General features: G+C 44.1%; 1 protein-coding gene across 1 annotated transcript in view; it reads left to right on the top strand.

Moving 5' to 3' along the window:
- Positions 1-15,574: 15,574 nt before the first annotated feature.
- Bmp6 (bone morphogenetic protein 6) overlaps positions 15,575-20,106 on the top strand; it is a 147,377-nt gene continuing 142,845 nt past the window's right edge. The window contains exon 1 of the mRNA XM_020172702.2: positions 15,575-17,120. Coding sequence (XP_020028291.1) covers positions 16,478-17,120 — 643 coding nt within the window. The 5' untranslated portion in view covers positions 15,575-16,477. The remainder of the gene's footprint in view (positions 17,121-20,106) is intronic.

Below are 20,106 nucleotides of genomic sequence, written 5' to 3'. Positions count from 1 at the left end.
GAGCTTTGAATTGCACACACATGCCCACAAACACCACAAATGCACACAAATGCACCCAACACACACATATGCACACAAATGCATACATATAAAAACACACACGTGCACATGCACACACAAATGCACACATAGCAAACACACACGAATACAAATACATGTGCATACAAACATACATACACTGAACACAAGTGCACACATGAAACACATGTACATGTGCACACAACACACAGACCTTTAGTAGTCAAGATAATATATTTGGAAGAAAAACCCAAACAACTCCAGTGCTTGAGAATTTCTGTAGATGAGTCTATCCCAGGCCTTTGTGTGTGTGTGTATGTGTGTGTGATTGGGGTTTGAACTCAGGGCTTCACATTTGCAAAGCACTTGAACTACACCTCCAGTCCATAGTGCTCTGATTATTTTGGAGATGGGGTATCACAAACTGTTTGCCCAGGCTGGCCTCAAATCGTGATCCTCCCAATCTCAGCCTCTTAAGTAGCTAGGATTACAGGTGTGAGCCACCACACCACACATACATTCAAAATGGACATACATACACAATGGACACAGCACTTGCAGGGGGCATATAAAATCTTCTGTGAAGTGAGACTGAAATAGTGCCTCACTGATGAATTAACTTCTCCAAGAAATCATCCCAAATCTATTCATATTCAGTTAAGCATTAGAGATACTTAAGAGAAAGAACAAAACATCAAAAGTTGAAATTTAAAAATAAGATATATGTTATAAATCAATGATCATCAAATGAAGACAAAAATTTTTTTTTGTTTTTTGACAATATCGGGTTTGAACTCAGAGCCTCACACTTGCTAGGCAGGTGCTCTACCACTTGAGCCCCCAACCCACCATTTTAAAGGCAGATTATCAAGAAATGAGAAACACGTGACCTTATAATGGCATTAAATATTTTTCTTATAGTTATACTTTAAATGTATTCTAATGAAAATAAAAATAGCATATGCCTTTTGTTTAGTTCTTGCAGGATTTGGAAGAACTTGCTAAGTAGCAGTAGTGTCCTGTGGATACCCTTTGTGAAACAGTATTGTAAGGTTTAGACCACTTTTTATTCAAGCTTTGGATCAGACATTGGGTCTGAGGTGCTCTTTCAAAAATATTATTCAGACATCTAATGAAGTTATTGGAGGGTTACACTGTATGGGCTCTTAAACTGCAAGTAAGTGGTAAATTATTCAACCATTCCCATCTGTGCTGAGGGATGAGAAATAGGAATTTGAGAGCACATGGTTGAATGCATAGATTGGAGAAAAATGTACAATGTTCTACTTTTTTTTCTTTGATGGGACTGGGGTTTGAACTCAGGGTCTTACACTTGCTAGGCAGGCACTCTACCACTTGAGCCACTCCGCCAGCCCACTAACTTGAGACTTTTTAATACATAATTTGTTTATCACCCTTTGTCAATCCTAACCATGGTTGGTGTAATTAATTTGATTTCTTGTATTCAAGGTATCTGTTCCTTGATTTCTCCTCTGTATTAGTTTTCTATTGCTGTGTATCAAATCACCCCCAAAAGTTGAGCAGCTTAAAACAACACATTTTTACTATCTCACAGTTTCTTTAGGTCAGGAATTTGGGTGCAGCTTAGCTGGGAGTCTTGGACTCTAGGTCTCTTGTGAGTTTGCTGGCTGGGCTGCAGTGTCATCTGATGGCTCAGTTGGAGAAGGATCTCCCGCATAAAATTGTTGACAGGTTTCAGTTTCTCATGGGCTATGGGACTGAGGACTTCAGTTTCATGATGGCTGTTGGCCAGCAATCTCTGAGAAGTCAGGATTTTTTTCATAACCCATTCTCAAAAGGGACATCCCATTACTTCTGCCACTTTCGGTAGAGGTGAACTTTCTGCATCATAACTAAGCATTTATCAAACACGATGGATATAACTTTGATGAGGCACGACACACGACTTTGTACCGTCGCAAAACCAGCATGAATTTTTTCCCCTACTTTGCAGTTTCATAAATAGAAGAGTCATTCTTATCCTACATCTTAGCAACCACAGTGTTTGTTCTCTTTCCTTATTAAGTCAAGCACTTTTACCTTTTCACTTAAAGAAAGCACATTGTAGCTTCTCTTTGGTGTATTCAAATTGCCAGCATCTAAATCTACTCTGTGTTTTAGAGTCACCGTTAGGGAAAATAAGGGCTAATTACTGTGATTCTGCAATAGTCAATCTGGCAACATTGTCAGCTACTGAGAGACTCTTAGGTAGGTAGCACATACAGCATGGATACACTGGATAAAGGTGTGATTCTTTTCCTGGGAAGGATGGAACAAAATAGTACAAAAGTTCATCACTACTAAGAGTGGTTCACAGCTTAAAATGATGAATTATTTATTTCTGGAATTTTCTAGGTAATCTTTTCAAATTGTAGTTGACCACAGGTAACTGAAATGGCAAAAGCAAAACTGCAGATAAAGGGAACAACTATATTACTTATATGCAGATGAACTCGAAATTAATTTTTTTTAGATGATCTCACTGCATAGTCCAGGCTGGCCTTGAATCCTCCTGCCTCAACTTCCTAAGTGCTTGGATTATGTCATGTGCCACCATAACCAGCAAAATTAATTTATTGAACAAATACTTCCTCTGAGCTGTAGAATGATTTCCCTACTGTTTATGTGATAATTCTGTATGGATGTCACAGAAGGACTCAAACTAAATGCCTGTAGTAGAATTTCTATTTTCCAGCTTCTTTCTCCATAACTTGTTTCCCTCTAGAATTCCCAGTAAACAGAGCCACCAGCGGCTTCGTTTCTTCCATTTCTCCAGTTCCCCATTCCAATATATCACCAAGTCCTAAATTGTCCTGTCTTCTAACACCTATCTGTCACCTTCTCCGTTATCTCTGCCCTCCTGCCACCTGGCTCCCGACAGAAGTCCCCTTCTGGGCTTCCTGCTTTTATGCTCTGCAAAGCCATCAATTAAATGGCTCAAAATAATATATATCAGACTATATTTCTGTTGGTGAAAACTTTATGGTGTTACCTGTTTATCCTTTGAAAATCCATGTTTCTCAAGGTCATGTGTAATATGGCTGTTGCTTGTCTTTCCAACCTCAGATCATACCATTCATCTGTGCTTACTATGTGTCAGTTATATCAGCCTTCAGCACTCCATAAGCTTGCCAAGTTCAAAGAGCAAGTCTCCCTGGGCCTTTGCACATACTATTCCTTCTCTTAAATTCTTTCCTGTGTCCTTCTCAACTTGGCTAGTTCTTGCATTTATCCCAATTAAGAATTATAGGTAGCCGGGTGCTGGTGGCTCATGCCTGTAATCCTAGCTACTCAGGAGGCAGAGATCAGTAGGATCTCGGTTCAGAGCCAGCCTGGGCAAATAGTTCTCAAGACCCTATCTTGAAAAAACCCAACACAAAAAAGGGCTGGGTCAGTGGCTCAAGTGGTAGAGCACCTGTGTAGCAAGCATGAGGCCCTGAATACAAACCCCAGTACCACACACACACACACACACACAAATTATAGATCTACTCATTTTATTTATTGCCTGCCTCATTAGACTGTCAGTTTCATAAGGACATAGGCTAAGCCTGCTTTGTTCATGGTTTTATACCCAAAACCAAGCACTTAGCAAGGACTCAGTACATATTTGAGTAAACAATTTCACAGTCATGCTCCAAGTCTTTCCTCAGATCTGTGTCCTTAACAACCTTCCCAGTCCATGGAGCCTTCTCAGAATCCTTCAGACCCACCTACAGATTCCTTCCCCTACCAATGATTTAGAAAAGCCACAGTAGCAGTTGCCACAGAGTGTTGAAAACTCGCACCTCCAGCTCCACAGTAGACCATATACCCAAGGAGGGCAGGGGATTTGTCTTTTCTTTTCACCTTCCTTCCTTCTTTCATTCCTTCCTTCCCTCTCTTCCCTCACCTCCATTCCCCTCCTGTCCCCACTCCTTTTCTTCCCTTCCCTTTCTTTTCTTTTTGACAGGGTCTCACTATGTAGCCCAGGCTGGCCTAGAACTCAAGATCCTCCTGCTTCCGCATTCTGATTGTGCGCACTACCACCCTTGGCTGGGGACTTAGGCTTTTCATCACTAAAAACCCAAGCCTGCATTCTGGTGCCTGGTGTCCACAGGCACTCCTTGACACGTTTTCCTAATGATGAGCTGAGAGTTGGTAGTCACAGCCCTCTCCTGGTCCCGCAGTGGGAAGACGGAAGCTCTTTTCCTGGCTAAGGTACAAAACCCAAGCCCCTGACTGCTCTGCCAGCCACCAACCCTTGGAATCTGTAGCAACCTGAAGCCAAGTGGGAGTCTCTCTGGGAATGGGCTTCTTTGAGGCTTTGGGATTTTTGCTGAGGGAAACATATTTATGGAAGGAAAGAATGGCAGTCTTATAAAGATTGTTCCTTGAGTTGCTCTGCTGAATGGTTGGGAAAACCATATAGGGCAAATGTAATTATGTAAAATGCCCAACATGGGGTATGAGCTTCCCTGAACTTGTAAATGATAGCAGCATCATTTTATTAATTGAATACAAGCAGTTTCTTCTTTCCCTTCAGTTCCCATCTAAAGACACCGACAGATGTCCTTGGTGACAGCAGCCCCACCCTGCTGGCATGGCCTGAAAACCTTTCTTCTGTTGACCTGGGGAGGCCAACTTGGAGACAGGTGGATATGTGCACACGGAGGAATCTGTTCCAGATGCCAGAAGATTTGGTTCTGCTGAGGGACGTGAAGGAAAATTATGAGAACAAGTGTCCCATTCACACGCTGGGAAAATAAGTGTTTTACTAATCCTTAAATAACATTTTACTCTGAGGTGTACTGGCAAATTTTAGTTTTATTTCTGTGTGAAGGTCTCATTTTTAGAAGTGTGATTTATACACATTTCAGTAGCAGAGGTGAGTGTTAAAAATTAGTTTATGTCCTTCCATGCTAATGTATGCATAGGGAGAGGATAAGATAACAAGTCCTGGCATTTTTGTTATGTTTAATGATTAATATAATATTTATTATTGCTAGTGATGGCTTAGTTTAACTATTATAAATGCACATGGTTTTCTATGTTTGGCGTTGTCTTCTCATGGTAGAGGAAGTATGTGATTAAGAAAGAATCTGTGTGTTCTCTCTCCCCACCTAAGGCCTTACCCAAGAAGGTTCCGTCATTAAACAAATATTTATTTAGCACCTTACCATGTGCCAGGCACTGTGCTAAGTGCTGGCATACAACAAAGTCTACAGTCTGGATTTTTAGTGAGGCAAAAGTGAGGTGGCGAGGATTCTCACCTGGGTATTTAGGGAGTGGCTGAAAAGTTGCCTACTTGTTACCTAGTCTGCCCACAGCCCCAGTTCACTTGTTTATGGAGTGGATTTTACTAGCCTCCATTAAAAAGTGGGGGAAAATGCCACATAAAAGCTAACAGTAGTTTCTGCTTAATGAACTATATCATATGAATTTTATTGGAGTACATCTGGCACATTTAATATAATTTATTCAGAGGAAAATTAGCATGGTCTGATCAATGGTAAGAAAGGGTAGCCACATTCATGCATGATCATTAGAAGAAATTTTAGTTCTGGAACTAAAAGTTTGCTGTCGACAGTCAGCTGTCTGAGTATCTAGAAGTTGACTCCATGGAAGACTCTTCACCCCTGAAGACCTGACTCCACCCCTTCCTACTTTTAAGCTTCATTATTCATCATCTTACATATAAATTGGTGGGGTGATTTTTGTTGCCATCATTGAACATAATTTCTGAAACTCATGAGGATAAGGACAGGTTATAGTCAGGTGCCAGTGGCTCATGCCTACAATCCTAGCTATTCAGGAGGCAGAGATCAGGAAGATGGTGGCTCGAAGCCAGCTGGGGGAAACAGTTCACAAGCCCCTAGCTTGAAAAACAACCTTCACAATAAAGGTCTGATGGAGTGGCTCAAAGTGTAGGCCCTGAGTTCAAGACCCAGTACTGCAAAACAACAACAACAACAACAAAAAAAACAGGCTGCGACATAATTCTGTACCTTTTGTTTCCCCTCTTTCTTCCCTATGTCCCAGGATTCTTTTTTTCATCATTTTCTCTTTCTTTAGAGTTTTAAAAAAGAATGATAAATTGGCAGCAACACAGAAATCAAGCAGATGTAGGAATGATCCCACATTGTCCAAATCCTCAAGGATCTTAAAGCAGCTGACATTAATAATGCTTCTGTTGTCAACTACAGATTCTCCTAAAACAGATGAAAAAGTAGAAAATCTTGGCAAAGAAACAGAAGCTATTTAAAAAAAAAAAAAAAAAGAACCAACTAGCTGGGTGACCTTGGCTCACACCTATAATCCTCCATACTTGGGAAACTAAGATCAGGAAGACAGTGATTCAAGACAAGGCCAACCCAGGTAGGCAGGCTGTGAGACCCCCCATCTCAACCAATAGCACAGAGCTCACATCTCAATGGAAAAAAAAAAAATCCAAATACTGGTGTGCTGACACTCGCCTGTCATTCCAGCTATGGTGGGAAGCTTAAAATAAAAGGATCTCAGTTCAGGCTGGCCTGGACAAAAATTGAGTTCCTATTTCCAACATAACCAGAGCTAAAAATGCTGGAAGCATGTCTTAAGTAGTAGAGCAAAAAGTCCTGAGTTCTAACCCCAGTACCACCAAAACCAAAAAAAGAACCAAGTAAAAATTATAGAACTGAAGCTGGGCACCAGTGGTTCATGTCTATAATCCTAGATACTCAGGAGGCAGAGATCAGGAGAATCACAGTTTGAAGCCAGCAGGGGCAAATATCTTGAAAAAACCTATCACAGAAAAAGGACTGGCAGAGTGGCTCAAGCAGAAGAGTGCCTGCCTCGCAAGTGTGAGGTCCTGAGTTCAAACCCCAGTGCTGCCAAAAAAAAAAAGTAAGTATAGAACTAAAAAAATACATTATAGAAGTTAAAAGCTTGCTAGGTAGATTCAATAGTAGAGTAAAGATGACAGAGGATAGAGTCGATGAACTTGAGGACACATTAATAGGATTCATGTGTTTCTCAAAGGCAGAGAGAAAATAGTCTAGGAGCTGGGAATCAGCAGGACCTCAGGAACCTGTGGGACCTTAAGAAAGTGTCCACCATTTCACTGTCCAGGAGAAGGGAGGAACAAGAGTCAGACTGAAGAAGATTTGCATAGATAATTGCTGAGCACTCGCCTACATATTTAGGAAGGAGAGCAAATCCTAAACAACCTAAACCAAAAGAAATCTACTCAAAGACTCATCATAATTAAACTTTTGAAAACTACAAAGAAAATGTCTTGAATACAGGCAGGCAAAACAACACGTGACTTACAGGGGAAAAATGGTTTGAATGACAACAGATTCTCATCAGGAAACATGGTGGCCAGCAGGAAGTTGGCACCACGTGCTTCAAGTGCTGAAAGAAAAGAATCGCCAACTGCAGATTCGACATCCAATGGGAATGTCCTTTAGGAATGCTGGGAAAATAAGGTGCAGTCATACCTCGGTAGCTAAGGGGGATTGTTTCCAGGACCCCCTTAGGTACCAAAGCTTCACATGCTCAAGTCCCTTCTATAAAATGCTGTCGTATTTGCCTAGAACCTATGTACATCCTTCTGTGTGCTTTAAATCATCTCCAAATTACTTGTAATATCTAATATATGTAGCTGCTGTGGTCAATAGTGATTATTCTATACTGCTGAGGGAATAGTAGCAAAAAAACTCTGTACTGAATTTAGTACAGATGCAATGAAAAATATTTTCAGATCCCTGTTGGTTGAATCTGGGGATGAAGAACCAGCACATACAGAAGATTAGTGGTCATTCTCAGACAATGGGAAACTAAGAATTTGTTACTAGTCAACCTATCCTCAAAGAATGATTTGGGTTGGCGAAGTGGCTCAAGCAGTAAGAGTACCTGCCTAGCAAGTGTGAGGCACTGAGTTCAAACCCTGGTACCAAATAAATAAATAAAATAAAACTTAAAAAAAAAGAATGGCTAACAGAAGTTCTTCAAACAGAAAAATAACAAGAGAATGAGTCCTAGAGCATCAGCAAAGAAGAAGGGAATACTGAAGGAAAAGAACTATTGGTACACATCACAAACTCTCCTTTTCCTGAGTTGTAAGATATACTTGATGATGAACAGAAGTTATAATGCCATCAGTGAGGTAATGGAACTCCAAAGTAGAAAGGGAAAGGGGGCTAAATGGAAGTATAGTTTTCACACCTCACTTGAAAGTGAAAAATGTTGCAAACAATAATAATAAGTCCCATATGTAAGATTTTATAATGAGAGCAACCTCTATGAAAACTATTTTATAAAAATTCCTCAAAAATGCTATTAATCAATCAAGATGGAATCTTTAAAAAAAAGTTCAAGTAACCCATAGAAGACCAAGAAAAGTTGATCCTAAACTTGAAATATCTAGGTAATTCTATAATTTAGAGCTGATAATTAATTATTTAAAAACTCAACAGTGGGCTGAAAGTATGGCTCAAGTGGCTAGAGCACCTGCCTAGCAAGCTCAACGCCCTGAATGCAAACTCCAGTACTACCAAAAAAACACCACCCCCCAAACCAAAACTCAACAATGATGGGCTTTAGTGTAAGTATACGTAGCAATAGACTCAGAGTCAAGAAGCTTGGCTTTGTATTCATGAGAAATAATTCAATATAGATTAATAAATGAAATACTGAGTAAAAATTTAGTGCCAGGCTCCGCTCATGTCTGTAATCCTAGCTACTCAGGAGGCAGAGATTAGGAGGATTGCAGTTTGAAGCCAGCCCAGACAAATAGTTCACAAGACTGTATCTCAAAAATACCTAACACAAAAAAGGCTGTCAGAGTGGCTCAAGTGGTAGAGAGGCTGTCTAGCAAGATTGAGGCCTTGAATTCAAGCCCCAATACTAACAAACAACAATAACAAAAATTTAGTGATATAATCTGCCCATTATTAATCTAATTGGCATAAAGGCCCATAATACTTTCTATGGCAAAGGAAGTAGCTGAACTTTGTTTCATCCTAAAATTAAAGTCACAGGAATACTTTTCTCAGATAGGCTTTTTATTTTGGCATAATTTCAAACTTGCAGAAATGTTGTTAATATAGTACAGAGGGTTACTGTGTATCTCATGCTGGGTGTCTCCCAGCATGAGATAATTATAATGTATTGTCTTATATTATTATGGTACATTTATCGCAACCAATGAACCAATATTAATACATTTCTGATAACTAAACTCCACGCTATTTTATTCTATCAACTTTTCCTTAATATCTTTTTTTCTTCTGCTCCAGTATCCTATCCAGGATACCACATAAATAAGAGTGGTTTTGTTCTGTTTTGTTTTTGGAGATGGCATCCAGGCTGACCTTGAATTCCTGGTCTCAGGTGCATACCTGGTTTGTAGGAATCTTTTAAAAGTTAATTCCTAATGGCGAAATTTCCTATCTTGGAGATTTTCTATTCAGAGATGGAGTTGTGGTCTTGCATAGCAAACCACTGAGTGTTAGTTGGAGCAGTTCTTGTGGGATGGGTGCTGAAAGAGATCAGATGGGTTAGAGCCCCTTAGCCACACCCCTTGACATGGTCATAATCCCTGGGACCTGACCACTGTTGGCCTCAGCCTGCAACACATTGGGCAGTGGGGGGGGGGAACACACTTTGCTAGCCCTGTACAGTGGGACAAGTTGGTGGCATGGCTTGTTTTTACATGCAGTTAGCACATCCTCTTGGAATTGGACTCTGTCTTTTGGATGTGTCTAGAATTCAACCACTTATCTGTCCAGGGTTCTCAACCACTTTTCTGTGTTTCCCATCGGGAACCCCATAAGCCATCATCCTTTCCTGCTTGACTGTGAGCAAGGGTTTCTGATTCTGCCCTGGAAACTATAGTCCATTTTCAGTCCAGTGGCCTGAGCGGTCATGTTAAAATTGAAGTCAGTTTGCATTCCTTCTCTACTCAAAACCATGGAAATGCCCTATCTCATACTTGTTTGTTACTGTTTTTCCCTTACTTAGTTGTTTTTCTATCAATGTTTTACTGCAATTTGACATGAGTAATAAGTGGACATATCATATGTATAACACTCACTGGATTATTAAAATTGACCTCATCAGTATAATCACCAACCAGGTGAGAAACTAGGCCAACCTTTGGGAAATCTCTATTTGGTTTTGTTCCATCAGTATTCCATGTCTTCTCTCCAGAGGGATGGAGTAATCTGATTTCTAGATTCATTTAGTCTGCTTTTGAGTTTTACATAAGTGCAATTACAGGATATATTTTATCTTGTCTGGTTTCTTTTCTTCAATGTTTTGTTTGTGAGATTTTTCCATGTTATGCTATCTCATTGTTTCTTATATAAGCTGACGTCTTCACCAGCATGTCCAGGGCCTCTACCACCTTAGTCCCTAATTGCTACTCTCTTAAGTTTTCTGATAGAATTTCCTACTGGTATTACCTCCCATGTCCCCAGTGGTGGCTTCATTGGCTTTCTACCTTTCCTTCTCAACCTCACCAGGCACTTTACTAATGCAGGGATGATGTCTGACCATTTCTGACACCAGATAACCTTGGGACTATTCCCATTTACTTTCCCAGGTCTTTACTCAAATGCTGTCTTCTTCATATTCCAATTTTCTCTACAGCACTTATCATCATACTAAATATCTATTTGTTTCCTCTTGCTGCTGAAACTAAATAACAAATGTAGTGGCTTAAAAGAATACAAACTTCTCACAGTCCTGCAAGTGGGGTATCCACAGGCCAAAGTCAAGGACTCTGCGGCCCTGGGCTTTTGTCTAGAGACTCTGAGTGAGGATCTGCTTCTAGGCTTGTTCAGGTTCACTGACAGAATCTGGAATTAACATTAGGGTTTCTGTTTTCCTAATGACAGTAAGTTGGAGTTTGTTTTCAGCTACCAGATGCCACCTGCATTCCCTGGTTTGTGTCCTCTTCATCTTCAAAGCCTGCGAAATGGAGTAAGTCTCTCAGGCTACACATCTCTTATGTCTTCCTCTTCTATTATAGACTGTTGGAATTATATTAGGCCTTCTTAGAGAATCATGACAGCCCTCCTATTTTAAGGTTACCTGTTTACCAACTTTAATTCCATCTTCAAAGTCCTCTTTGTAACATAAGGTCACATTTTCACAGGTGTAACACCTGGAGGAAAAGCCATGGAGGCTAGCATCCTCCCTGTCAAAATATATCTTCTTGGATGGAGGTATAGCTTATGTAAAAGAGCTACCTAGCAAGTGTGTGTGTGTGTGTGTGTGTGTGTGTGTGTATTCTTATTTTGCTTGTTGTCCATCTCCCCATCTAAGAGAGCATGGGTCTCTGACTGGTGTCCCAAAACTTAGAGCAATGCCTGCCATATAGCAGGCATTCAACTCTTTGTCAGCTGAATGAGTGAATGAGTGAATGAGCGAATGAATACATGCAGACCAGGTAACTCATCTTTCCCTTCTCCTTTGGCAGCTGAAAGTCCTCATTCTAACCTGATTTTGCTCTGTGTTTTTTGCTGGTCCCACATGCTACTGGTTATATCTCTGCTACTTTAGGAAGTTGGTAGCACCATGTCAGGTTTTCATGTAGCCTTCTAGTTCACACAGAGATATATAGGGACATGGGTTATTGAGTGGGTCACAGAATGGAGTGAAGCCTAGAGGTCAACACAGACATCCTAGAGAGCTCATGGCTCCAGTCCAGCTGAGACTACAGTGCTTTCTTGGAAGAAAACTCTTCAAGGATAGTAAAACTAGACTTGGAAATGTGGTAAATATTGTTTTGCTCAGCAAAAACAAATGGAAGACTTAGTCTGTGAATGTCAATGATCCAATGAAAATTTCAAAATCTTTTTAATCCACTGGATGTCTCAAAATACTTTGTGGCTTGATATTATGTAGACAGCCTAAAGCTTACAATCATGAGCTCTGAGCTTCTGTGAAAAGTTTGAAGCACACAAGTAACAGATTTGCTATTTGGGTTACAGTGTGGAAAAAAAAATCTCTGAAAACAGATTTATGTATTAGTTTTTCACTCTGCCACCAGATGTCCTTCATGAGTAGGAAAATATGATGGCTTTGAATGATATTTTGAAGTGTGACTGCCCAGGATTTTTGAATAGACAGTGAAACGAACATGTTAGCGAAAGAACGTGCTACCATAGATGTGTGGATGTGACAGGTACTTTGGAAGCTGCTATTCAGGCATAGCTTTCAGAAACAATATTTATTTAACTCTCAATTTCTCATTTCGTATACTTTGCAAACATTGGCCTAACATAATTCCTTTTTGCTTAACTCCAAATTGATATTTTAAAAATTACTATATTTTGAAATTAGTATTTAAAAGACTCCGATCGTCTGCTAAATCGTAATGATAAAAGTTTAGTATTTCCAAGTGGTTTCCCCTAAGGATTCAAGGGGCAGAGCTCGGACTTTTAAACACCATAGCCACAGTTTCTAAGATTTTCATGTTAAGTTAGTTCCAAAAGCATTGACTTATAACTTTAAAAGGCAGTTGAATGGGACCACTGTATGACTGAATATAAAATCAAAGACTGCACTGGTAGTTTACCACTAATGAGATAACTCACAGAAGAGTTAGGGTGTAGAATATTTAGCATATCAAATTAATAAGTAGTATCTTTTCAAAACAGCAATTAGCTGGTCAAATGTTTATAAATGTTTAATATAACCCTCCATAACATAAAAGGAACATGGACTACTGCATTTTAAAGCATTTGCTGTGTGAATTACACTGTGCCTTGATAAACCTGTGGGGTCAGGATTCCCACCCTGTCTGCAGTATCATGGAAGACATGGGATAAGCCCATGCTTTCTGGTGAGGGTTCCTCACTTCTTCATGAAGTGGGGCAGGGGTGGGACAGGCAACCTATTTCCAGAAATTGAGGCCATCTGCATGAAATGTCAGCCAAGCAACCAGATGTTTGCTAAGGATTGGCTCCCACATCTGGCTTCTTCAATGAATTCCTCCTCTTTCCCCCCAGATGTTTTAGAGACATGTACAGAGAACTTAATGACGCCTGTCCAGGACTCACAGAGGAAGGGGAGGTAATATTTCAGTGTCCTGTAGGGGGCGAAGTTACCTCTGATTTTCTTAAGGCATTCACAGATTTCTATGAACTCCAAAGCTAGATCTGCTCCTTTCTGTTCAACTCAACTCACCTCTCATCCTCTTGAATCATATGCGGACTTTGTTAGTCTTCTGTTCTGAGACTTGGAGGAGCATTGGGATCTTTAATAGGGATGAGTTAGAGAAACAGGGAGCAGGAGAGGTGGTGGTGGTTAAGAGTTCCTTATCTACGCAGAGTTGACTTGGGGAGGAAGTGCCCCCAATTTTTAAATTTTATCATTTTTACATTTACCCTCATGTGTATACATTGTTTGGGCCACTCCCCACCCCCGCTCCCAACTTGAAGTTAGAACTGTACCTCTTCTCCCATCCTTTTTGGTCCCCAGTGAATACAGAGCTTGCCTTTGTCTTTCCTGGCAAATACAACATGCGCAGGTTGGGTATGTAAGAACATTTTTAGGGCTCTCAAAGTTGGATGGCACTCTCCTTATGATCATTGCCATCCTACTTCACGTCTTTTTCAGGCTTCCTATGGCTCTCCTGTTCATCATCTGGAGACAGCCTCAGTACCCCACATTCTAGCTCTATTCAGCAGCAACAGAGAGTCCATCTGGGGGTGAGAAACCCATGACAGAACTAAATTAGGGATGATGCTTAGATGTTTGACTTCACCAAATGTCAGTTTTGACTTGGGTCACACAGGTCAGCTTCCTCTAGCCAAGTACCTAAAAAAAGGGGGAGATGGCTTTGGTGTGTGTGTCCCTGTGTGTTCTCCATTAGATTTATCTCCACAGATGCATGTACAACAAGGTGAGTCACACCTGATTTTGTGTCTTAAATGGCATAGCTCTATTAAGTGTCCTCATATACATTTAAGGTTTTTACAGTTTTCCACTGCTTTCCTCAATGGCCTAATGGCTTGGAGCTTCTTTTTCACCAACCAGAAATCTTATGAAGAAAGTATGACTAGGTTTGTGTGAGGAGGCCCTTGGTGGGAAGCCTACATAACTCACCTGGACTTCAGATCTTTTGAGCAGACCTCACAGCTGCTGTGGGAGCCATGGCAATGATTTTATGCTTGAACCATGTCCTAAACAGAAGAAAGAAATGAGCTAGACTCTTATATTGTAAGAGTGCTGGCACCCCAGACCAACCAATGATATATTCGCTTTTCTGGTGAAAAGAATCCAAGAAGATGGTTAAAGACTGACCATAAGTATTGTTATAGTTGTGTGGCCTGAAATAAATTGTTATTAGACATTTGTAGAATTAAAGACTGTCCTAAATGACCACTGTGCCTGGGCCAAGATAGAACTGGACAGAAGGATCCAGGGGGTGGCTGGAGGTAAAGACCTTTACACACTTAAAACAGGTTATTTGAAATAAGAAAGGAACTCATATAGGATTTGGACAAGCAGAAACCCCAATGATCTCATTAATCTATTTGGTCTCACTCTCAAATGCTTTGGACTATGTGAACTAAGGCTACCAAGTCAACAAATTGCAGATTTTGTTTTCTAATTTTTCAAGTTTTCCCAGGTAAAAGAACCTAATGTTTAAGGTGAATTTGCTTGTAGGATCTATAGATGACTGGATGGTGTATTGGCAAATGAATTTGTATCTTTCCTGGCAGTTGGTGGTGTTGGTAGAGGTGTTACATTGTCTACTGTTCACAGCAACTGTGTTTCAGGGCCCTGTCTATTATTGCCACCATTTAGGATACATGCCAAACACCTACCCTTACTGGAATTGTCTCTACCACCACTCAAGTTTTGTCTTGCATTATGTAAACTACATAGTATTTCAATACATTAAAATGCAACATTAACTGACAAACTGGAGAAGCATCGAGAACACTACCAAGAAAGTAGGGATGGCTTTTCTATTATATATTAGTGGATTGTACCGTGTTTGGGTGTTAGTTTATGAAGCCAAACCGAAGCCCCACAGAAGAGACGTCAAAATATTCCACCCAAAACCCTCAGGGCTCTAGTCTGGCTTATATCTGGCCTTCTCTATGGCAAGTTTGTAAGCACTTTCCTCCGAGGGTGTGTCTCAACTTCCAGCAGCTGTCTGTGAAAGCCACGTGTCCGCGAAATGCTTACATTACATCAATAAGAGAAACTAAGAAGGGAAAGGGAAAACTATCATTTTCCTTTTCTTCCTGAATTCAGGCAGTACAGATTTAATAGCTGTGTTTACTTTTATTTAGTCACAATTTAGGCCTTTCACGTGATAGTAACAGAGAAAGGTTCAGATCCGGGCGTTGATCATATGGTTCATACTAGCGATGACCTGTTTGCCTTTGATACCTCGCGGCTCCTTTCCAGACGCCAAGAATTCTCTGTGCTTGAAACCTACGCGCGGCAGAGGCTACGCCTCTGGGGAGGGGAGGGTGAAAGAAGGAGGCGGACCTATTTAAATAGCCCTCAAGATTCCTCTCTGTATTGGCTGCCAGTCTGTCAGTTACCCAGAAGGGCGGGGAGTCCGGGGACTGGAGTGCGGTACCTGAGTAAAGACACACAGCAGAAAGCCCACATTGGCGGCTGCGCGGAGTACCGCGCGGAGAGGCGGGAGACTGCAAATTCCAGAGCCGACGCCGCAGCCACTGTCCGGTTCACTGGTCTCCGTCCCTCCCAGTGCCCTCTGCGAGCGGGGTTTGCTGGGCAGTCGAGCGAGCTCTGAACGGAAAGCAAGATCCTTGCTGCCTCGGCTTGGGGAGGCGCACGGCGGTCGGAGACTGAGGGGGAGCGACAGTGCTCGAGGGCGGAGGGGCGCGGAGTTTGTGAACGAGAAGGAAGTTCAGCTTCGAGGAGAAGGCTGGCATTTCGGGACGCCTGGTCGCCACAGCCTAGGCCCTAGCGGCAGGGTGAACATCACGGTGGCCTTGAGAGCCGGGGAGGGGTGTGCGCGGGGATGATGTCGGGCATCGCTTCCAGTTCCTGAGCGGCGGCCCTGCTTCCCCGACGCCCCTGGTCCTACTCAGCCAGCCGCTCGGGAGAGCGGTGGGCAGCGCACGTGTGCGGACGGTGAGTGTCCCGTGGGGAGTGACCGCGCCGTGACCCGCCCAGGGGCAAGGGCACCGCCTGCAGCGCAGTCTTGACTCGGACACACCTGGCCTGGACCGTGCGCCTCTACAGACTTGCACCGGGGCTCCCGGGTGATCGCCGATTCGCCTCCCCTCCAGCCTGGGCTACTTGGGGGTGCCCCGGACGACCATGAGAGATAAGGACTGAGAGCCAGGAAGGGGAAGCGAGCCCGCCGAGAGGTGGCGGGGGCTGTTCACGCCAAGGGCCACAGCGGCCGCGCTCCAGCCTCGCTCCGCAGCTTGACGCCTCGCGGGGCCTGCGGGGGCAGCCCGGCCAGGCTGGGATGCCGGGGCTGGGGCGGAGGGCGCAGTGGCTGTGCTGGTGGTGGGGGCTGCTGTGCAGCTGCTGCGGGCCCCCGACGCTGCGGCCGCCCCTGCCCACAGCCGCGGCCGCCGCCGCTGGGGGACAGCTGCTGGGGGAGGGCGGGAGCCCTATCCGTGCGGAGCAGCCGCCGCCGCCGCAGTCCTCTTCTTCGGGCTTCCTCTACCGGCGGCTCAAGACACACGAGAAGCGGGAGATGCAGAAGGAGATCCTGTCGGTGCTGGGGCTCCAGCACAGGCCCCGGCCCCTGCACGGCCTCCAGCAGCCGCATCCACCAGCGCTCCCACAGCAGCAGACGCCTCGCGAGGAGCCCCCTCCCGAGCGGCTGAAGTCCGCGCCCCTCTTCATGCTGGATCTGTACAACGCCCTGTCCACCGACGACGAGGAGGACGGGGCATCGGAGGGGGACGGGCGGCAGCCTGAGTTCCACGGAGAGGCCAGCTCGTCCAAGCTCCGGCAGCCGTCTCCCGGCATCACACACCCCCTAAACCGCAAGAGCCTCCTGGCCCCAGGACCTGGCGCCAGCGGCGGATCTCCACTGACCAGCGCGCAGGACAGCGCCTTCCTCAATGACGCGGACATGGTCATGAGCTTTGTGAACCTGGGTAAGGAATTGGGGTAGTTTCCTGGGTCGGGGTGGTTGTAGTGTGAAGGAGAGGAAGTGTCTGCGGCGTGCAGGTCCCGCCTGGCGCGGTGGGGATGAGGAGACAGCTTGCGCTCCGCTACCTGCGCGGCGGTGGGCCGCACGTGTGCTCCCCGCGGGGCCGGCCCGCTGCGATCTGTGGCCGCGGGAGGCGGCGGGCAGGCGCGGGCAGCTCGGAGAGTGCTGTCCCCCGCGGGCGGGTCTTTGAGGGCGCCCTAAACACTTTTGTGCTCTCCTCACTCTTGCTGAGCTCTGGCTACGTAAACGCTCTACTGAGGCAGGAAAGCCCAGCTGAATGTGGCCATTCAGGGAAGGAGAAGGTTCCCCAACACTTTTTTCCTTCAAACTTTCTTTTGCCCTTTGATGCTGGGAGTGCTTAGTTTTCCCACTGCGACTTTTAGGGAATCCGACCGTAGTTGAGAACTTTGGAAACTTGATATGAGTGTTTTAAGAGGTGTCCAAGGTATTGGCGAAAGAGGGCTTTGGTTTCGGAGGAAGGTCCTGTAAGGACCGCTAACGGCGAGTCAGTCCCATCGGACGGGGCTCGTGCCTGCTGGGGGCCGGATCTCAGCACAACTAGGATACTCCTCACATGCCCTTGGCTGTTGTCCCCAAAAGCTGAACCTTTAATCAATGCTACCCAAGCTGCATGGGCAGAGAAAGGGTGTGGGGTTGGGGCCGGGGTTGGGCGCTGAGCTCGTCTGAACCCGTTGCCAGGCAACAGAATGGAAATTCAAGGGAGGCAAAATCAGGCTCTGCCACAAATGTTTTGTGGCAAACGCGGACGGAGTCACTTTGCCTTTCTTCCCCCTTTAAGTTTTCTCGTCTGTAAATGAGATGGGTGTGAGGAAGACTTTCCTAGTCAGCGCCTTCGGTTTGTGTAGCTCTTCATTCATAAACTGATTCGGTTTAGTGCAGACAGAGGGATGGAGGAGATGCGTCCTCCGCATGGAGGCCTGGGGCTGCTGTAGTCACGTCCTGAGTGGGTGCAGCCGCACGGTGGGGTGGGTCTCCGCAGGCTTCCTGTCCCACGTGAGACGCGTGGCTGTGCCCAGCTCCCAGAGTGTGTTAGCAGACGCTTGCCAAAAGTAGCACACAGGTCTCCAAGCCATGTCAGTTTCCTGTCGTTTTAGCGGCATTGTTTACATGAGTGATACCAGTGTGATATATCTAACTGGTTTCTTTACTAGTGTATCAGTGATTCTCATTGGAGCTGAGCTTTTTTTTTGGGGGGGGGAGCGGGGGACGGGAACATGAGGGCAGGAGTTAGGGGGGACCGGGAGGGTGTGGAGGCAAGTGGTGCAGAAATCCTCCTGGGAAATTCGTGAAACAGAATCTCACAGGGAGCCGAGGCCCAGGGCTGCCAATCTGGCTACTTGCATTGCCAGGGGATCTGATCTAGTCCTAGAATATTCACAATGTACTGGAACCAAATTCAAGGTTGAGCTACCTCCAGGAAGCATTCTGTGAAAACTCTCTTTCCTGCCGGTCATTAAAATTTGGTGGTGGTGGAGGGGGGCGGGGATCAGAGGTAGCAGAGGCCCAGCATTATTACTTATTCTAACATTTCTACTTCTGGTTTAATAAATTCCACCCCTTGCTCTCTCCTCAACACCTCCTTCCCTCAGGTTTCCTGACTGCTTTTGGGGAACGTCCTGTTGCCTTTTTGGGGTAGTCGTAACCGTAACCCCAGTAATGCTGGAGAAGTCTTGTACTTCTGCCTTCTTCACAGAAAATTCTGGGTGTGGACCATGGTTCTTGACCTTGGCTACCCTGAGCACTTAAAAACTAGCATTTAGTATTGCCTCGAGCACTTAAAAACTAAGAGATTCTGGGGCTGCTTCCCACCCAGACCCTGAATCCTCAGAATCTTTGAGGTGGGGGATCAGACATTTTTTAAAGTGCCTTAGATTTTTTTTTTAATGTACCACTACACTCAAAAACCTCTGAAAGAGATTCTGGTGCCGGAAGGAAATCAGTGTGTCATCCCAGTAAGAAATTAAAAGCAAGGCTTCCAAATACTGCTACACTTTAGAACAACCTGGGCCTTTTAAAATTTTATCCAGGTGCCCAGGTGGCACTCCACTTCAATCCACTCAGAATGTGTGCAGGGTAGAACCAGGAACTAGGACTTCTTCAAATGCCCCCAGGTGATACCAGGACTCAGGAACCACTGTCTTGGATGGTATTTGAAATTTTGAGACCTGGCGTGAGGCAAGTTTGTAAAGAATGGTGACATTTGTTGTATTTAGTGACCTCCAGATTTCTCTGGTGACTCTCATTTCTGACCTTTTTTTTTGGCTGTACTAGGGCTTGAACTCAGGGCCTTCACCTCGAGCCACTCCACAAGCCCTATTTTTGTGAAGGGTTTTTTGAGATAGGGTCTCGCAAACTATTTGCCCGGGCTGGCTTTGAATCAGGATCCTTCTGATCTCTGCCTCTTGAGTAGCTAGAGTTACAGGCGTGAGCCACCTGAGTCCATCTAGAAAGGATTTTTAAAAGATCTGAAAAGTTCCAAGAGAACTCACTAAGAGCGCAATTTCAGGCTGATATGAAACTGAAAGAAATTTCTGGGGTGGGCACTCTGTCCCAAGTCCTGTACATCCCCATCACTGAGCCCATAAATTATAAATTTAAAATCTGATATAAATTATACTGACTGTAGGTCTAGTCCTGGATTCCATCTGGGTAATTAAAGAAGAAAACCTTTCCCAGGTAAGAAGAATCCAAGCAGCATGCCTCATCACTTGCCAATCAAGCAATTCTGTTTTATCTTAATCTATTTAGCAATGATACAGAGAGATTTCACAGGGAAAGACTAAAATGTGATAAAATCTGATTATCCTGGCTTTGAGCCTAAGAAGGACAGTTCATTTGAAGAAAGTAATTGCTTAGCAATGTGGATTCTCGAAGGATGTTGGGAGAATTCCACAGATTTCCCAATTGGT

This window comes from Castor canadensis, chromosome 8, assembly GCF_047511655.1.
Source record: "Castor canadensis chromosome 8, mCasCan1.hap1v2, whole genome shotgun sequence".
NCBI lineage: Eukaryota > Metazoa > Chordata > Mammalia > Rodentia > Castoridae > Castor > Castor canadensis.
This window is presented reverse-complemented; position numbering and strand designations above follow the sequence as displayed.